Genomic DNA, 5,258 nt, shown 5'->3' on the forward strand with positions numbered 1-5,258 from the left:
CAAACAGGTGGGGAAAATGAAGTCAGAAAAGGTTTCTATGCTGAAGCAATAAAATTACCCATATTCAATAAACTATAATGTCACTTCATAACGAAACTAGAAGAATAATGATTCACTACAGGCATGCCCTCTTTTGCTGGAGAAAGCATATAACAAATATTGTCATATATGATATTTTAAGTGTTGTAAGAAAGAAATAGCATACCTTGTCTTCTTACAAAATAGGATACATAGACGATATAAAACATGCCATGAAAATGGAAAAATTTTCCAAATCTCTTCATTTGATCTCATTCGGCGCTTAATCCAAGCATATCTTCGTTCAGTTTTATCCAATTTTGCTAGTTCTGAAAGAAGTACAAATATTTAAAAGGTCAAATATAAGCACATTTGACAAGAGCTTGTTGAATAAACAAACACATAAGATTCACATTACAGAGACATAAAAATACCAGCTCCTTCAAAAATTTGTTCATATGAAGTAAGCTCCCTATTGCAGAAATTATTTACCAACTCTTCCCTAATAGAAGGTTCTAATGCATCAACAACCAAGCAAGCATCAGACAACTGCTGGAACAAATTAGTTTCTTCCATCTCCTTTCCAGTACCTAAGCTGAGACAAATACATGCATTAGAAAAACCCAGTTAACACACAAGATTTTTTGTAAACAAACCACTTCCATGTCTAATGAATTTAAACAAACAAAATATGAGGAAAAATAAATTAAAAAATATTAGCATTCGAAAATATGGTATATCCTTTTTTTCATATTGCAACACCTGTAGATATTTTCAGAAATAGCAAAAAGGGAGTAACAAATACCTAGAAAAATCAGAAAACACATGTGACTTAAGTATTTGCTTGATATTCTTAAACTTCTCCCTTAGTTCTATGATCTTTGGAATATCCTTATAAGCCTCAAAGTGACTGCATAACTGGTTCACTGCCTGAGACAGATGAAAAGAACAAGATATAAAAATTCATAAATTAGTCCATCAAAAGAGGATGCATTTCTTTCTGCAAGAGATACATGAAAATTAAGAAATTCGTTAAACATTTTTAATATACCAAGTAAAAAATATAATTGAAGCACATCCCTAAACTATATATAATAGATTATTCAGCAACCACAAAACCTCAGTTTCCAACTGTATTCCTAAATAACTTGTTTTTAACCCATAATCTCCAACTCCCAGATTATACATACATCATAAAATGACACAATAATAGAAAATATCAGTACCTCATTGTGCAACAGGAACATGGACATCAAGAACCACAATACATTAGTTTCACAACCACCCCACCCCTGAGCAAAGAAAAAAAAACAGAAGCACCATAATGACACCAATCTAATGTAGTAAGCAAATACTTGAAAAGCAACACTGCAACAGTTATCAGAAAAGATGTCACAGGCATAGATTAGATACCTCAAGCTGTGCAGCAGCTTCCTTATATTGATGTTTTGAAGCCATGACTTGAAGCTGTTCAACAGCAGAGACTGCCATATAATAGGTAAGCTTTTTGAAGTAAAGATTAGATAACATCTATGCATCTAAAGAAACTATCTAGTTAGTACAATAAACCAATTAAATATTGTACCCAGTTTTCATGTGTATGCTAAGATTCCCCCTAATTTGTCTAGATGTTTTCATCTAAAGAATGGTCTAGTGGTTTATTTAGTGTTCATGCTACAAATATAGAAATACAAGGACATTGCAAACTGTGACAATAACCATGTATGTGTTTGTTACTATGAACTTTAGAGACATGTACTATGTGTGCTACGGCAAAATAATATAGTAGCAAGCTTAGGAGATATTAAAATAGATTTTACAAGAGTAAAAGGACTACCAAGACCTACCAAGCATTGTAAGACGATGAAGTGCAGTAATTGTTGTAGTTATATGCTTCTTTGCAAAATCTAATTTCTTAATGTCGCGACATATTTCTTGAACCATCGTTTCACTCTGTACAGCTTTTGTTTTTATTTCTCGGATCTTATACATAAGTTCCTGCATTATTAAAAAAAGGAAAATAATATTAAAATACCAAGCTAATAAATTACATGCAATGCAACATAAATATTTAAAAAGAACTAATCTAAGCAATTGAACAAAGAACTAGTAGAAACACAATAAAGTGGATGCAAACCTCCACAGCACGTGTAGCTGCAGTAAGATCTTCTTTTGCCTTAGTTCCTGAATTACTCTGAAATTACAGAAGCCAGGGCGTCAAAAACCAGAAATTATGGAAACAAATTATGTTCAATAAGAAAACTATGTTAAAAAATCTGGTATGGGAATTTGCAATCACATTCCTTATGTATTAACACCTTAGTGATCTTAGTGAATCACATTTAGTAAGATAGTAACGGATCAAGAAGGTCACTTCACCTTAAAGAAGTTTCTAAGAAGGGGCAACTTGGGCTCACTTTTTATCCACAGGACTCAAACTTGATTAATGGTTTCACAGCACCACATCAAGTTCTCATCACATCAACTTTTCTTTTTACTCCCTTTTATGTTTTGTATCTTAATAACCGATATCTAAAGTTTATTAAATAAGCTTAGTCTAGTTTGAGTTAAGTCAGCCTAATCTTCAACCACACTCCATGCTAGTCTTTTTCTATTCGCAATAACTCGAAAAATGAGATCTTACTTAAGGGGAAATGGCATAATCATTTGAATATCTAACCTGAAAGCTAACATTAACTAGAACTCAGCAGTGGCAGAGTTTCCTAAGGATCAAGTATAATTCAAAGCAACAATGAAGAATCCATACTGCATTACTTAGAAATCTAATTTGCTTTTGTATATTGGATGCAAAATTGAAGATGAAAAGAAAAGAGATCAAGACCTGTTGGCGAACAGCAGCTAGAATTCCGGCATCTACAGTGCGAATCTCGTTCTGGATTTTCTGCATCAGTGGCTCCACACCAGACAGAGATGCCTCTGCACAATATCATCACCAACAACATTATTTCAAATCTCGTCAAAATTAAAACATATATCACATCAAATAGTAAGGAACACATGCTACTCATCATCACAAATCATTACGAATCTGTGATTGAAAAAAAAAAGGTACCATTTGGGAACATCTGGTTGATGTACTCCAAGGCGCTGGACTTGTCCATTGGTGGCAAATGTTGAAAATTGCAGTGGGGAACCGAAGGGGTTTGTTAGGGCTCACACTCGACCATTCCACGCGGTGAAGATTGAATTTCAAAGAGTAATCAGAACGAACAGTGAAGTGTTGTGTTGTGCTGTGAAGCAAATTGAGGTGTTTCGTTCTCTACAAAGTTCTGAAAACCGGACCAGTTATCGAACTGTTCTAGTTACTGGTTTACTGGTTTACTGGTTTACTGATCTAACCGGTTCAACCGTAGCTCAACCGGAATAATCGTTTTATAATAAACTACTAAATAAAATATAAATAAATAGACTAAGACTAACAAAATTAACAAAATTTAACTAAAATTAACAAAGTTTTCAAACATAATTTTAACAATTTTAACAAGGTCAGCACAATAATTAACCTGCTTTAACAAAGATTAACAAAATTTTCAACCCAATTTTAAGAAGCTTACCACAATGATTAACAACAGAAAAAGAAAAAAACACTGAATGAGCTAAATCAATAACATAGGCAGTGCAAAATCAAGAAACTTTAACAAAATTTAACTACAGAAAAAAAAAAAAAGCAAGAATGGGCAGTGAATCAGTAGCACAAAATTTAACTACAGAGAAAAATAAAAAGCAAGGATGAAATCAGTAGCACAGACAATGCAATTTTTCATCAAGCATAAGCAAATAACAGAGTTATCAATTTAAATTTTAAAATTTATCATCAAACACATGCAATAAGCAAAGCCAATCAACCAAAAGCAAGCACTAAAGACTGACCGAGAGAAAAAGAAAGAATCAAAGAAACATTTAAAACACAACACCAATAGGAAAATTTAAAACAAAGCAACAAAAGAAATATCTAAGAATCACCATTGATGAAAACAATAACTTGATACGTGTATGCTGAAAGAATCAAAGGCTAAGCTTCCATACACATAGTGGTAGCTACTATCACTGGGAGAGTGGAGAACAACCAAGCGAAGGATCCTTCAATCACAGTTTAAACCAAAGTTCACAATCCCCCTCAAATTGAAGCAACAAGCAACTTAAAAAGGAAAGCACAAAAAATCAATTTCCAAATAAAAGATTCAGATCACCAATCCTAACCAGAAATAAAACCAAATCCGAACAAAAAGTCTAAAACAGTGATGATTGAAGGGAAAAAGCCCCAAAAATCACCTTCCATTAGGGCTGGAACTCAAACACAGGTGAGGGGGAGGGAGCACAAATGAGGAACTCGAACTAGAAAACACAGGCGACGGAACTGGAACAGACGACGGTTGGAGCCCCACGGAAAAGAGGCGGCGCGACAGAAGTGGAAATGAGGCGACGCAGTTGAGACGATTCGACCAGTTGCAACGGTAGAGATGAGTTGCGACGGCAGAGACGAGTTGCGACGGCCGTTGAGCAGCGGGGACGGCGACTGGAGCAGATTTGAAGGCGGCGCTAGAACGGCGGCACTAGGACGGCGGCGGCGATACAGCTTGAAGAAGAGAGAAGAGATGGAGGCTTAGTGCTTTCTGGGTCTGGGGGTGAATATCTCACGAGGTCACGAGGAGGAGCTGAGGAAAACGAAGACGACAGTAGCCGAGCTCGAGGAAGAAGCTGCGCGCCTGCAACTGGTGAGACTGTGAGAGCGAACAAGGGTTTTTCTTTGGAGAATGCCGACGGACGGACGGACGGAGAGAAGCCCCTGACAGCAACAAACGGCGGCAGTGGCTCACTGCTTGCGGCCTGCGGTGGTGGTATAGGCGAGGATTTCCGTTTTTATTTGGAAGAGAGAAGCTTCAAGCTTGTTCTGCTTTCTGGTGGGAGAAGGAACGAGATCGGAGAAGGGGCTCTACCGCTCTAGGGCTGGGAGAAGCCGCTTCTCGCGTTTTTTCTTTCTTTCTTTTTTTTGAACCGACCGGGTCCCGATCCGGTCTGACCGTCCGATTTCTGACCGATTCAGCGGTTTTCATTTGGTTTTTGAATGTTTGGTATTACTTGAGGAACCAAATCGTTGAAGTTGCCGGTTTACGGTCGAACTGGTCAGACCAGTCGATGAGGTCCGAATGGTGATCTACTTATCTGTTCTTCTCTAATCTATGGCCAATTCTTCGGTATACATGCAGGAATATAGATTT

At 36.7% G+C, this 5,258-nt stretch overlaps 1 protein-coding gene across 1 annotated transcript in view; it reads right to left on the minus strand.

Moving 5' to 3' along the window:
* Positions 1 to 5,258, minus strand: part of LOC107604713 (vacuolar protein sorting-associated protein 53 A-like) — a 10,926-nt gene extending 5,668 nt beyond the window's left edge. The window contains 9 exon segments of the mRNA XM_016306364.2: positions 206 to 347; positions 453 to 613; positions 824 to 948; positions 1,432 to 1,502; positions 1,866 to 2,016; positions 2,156 to 2,212; positions 2,861 to 2,955; positions 3,092 to 3,308; positions 4,312 to 5,258. Of these exon segments, the coding sequence (XP_016161850.1) occupies positions 206 to 347; positions 453 to 613; positions 824 to 948; positions 1,432 to 1,502; positions 1,866 to 2,016; positions 2,156 to 2,212; positions 2,861 to 2,955; positions 3,092 to 3,140 (851 nt within the window). The 5' untranslated portion in view covers positions 3,141 to 3,308; positions 4,312 to 5,258.

Source organism: Arachis ipaensis, chromosome B06 (assembly GCF_000816755.2).
Source record: "Arachis ipaensis cultivar K30076 chromosome B06, Araip1.1, whole genome shotgun sequence".
In the NCBI taxonomy this organism is placed as follows: domain Eukaryota; kingdom Viridiplantae; phylum Streptophyta; class Magnoliopsida; order Fabales; family Fabaceae; genus Arachis; species Arachis ipaensis.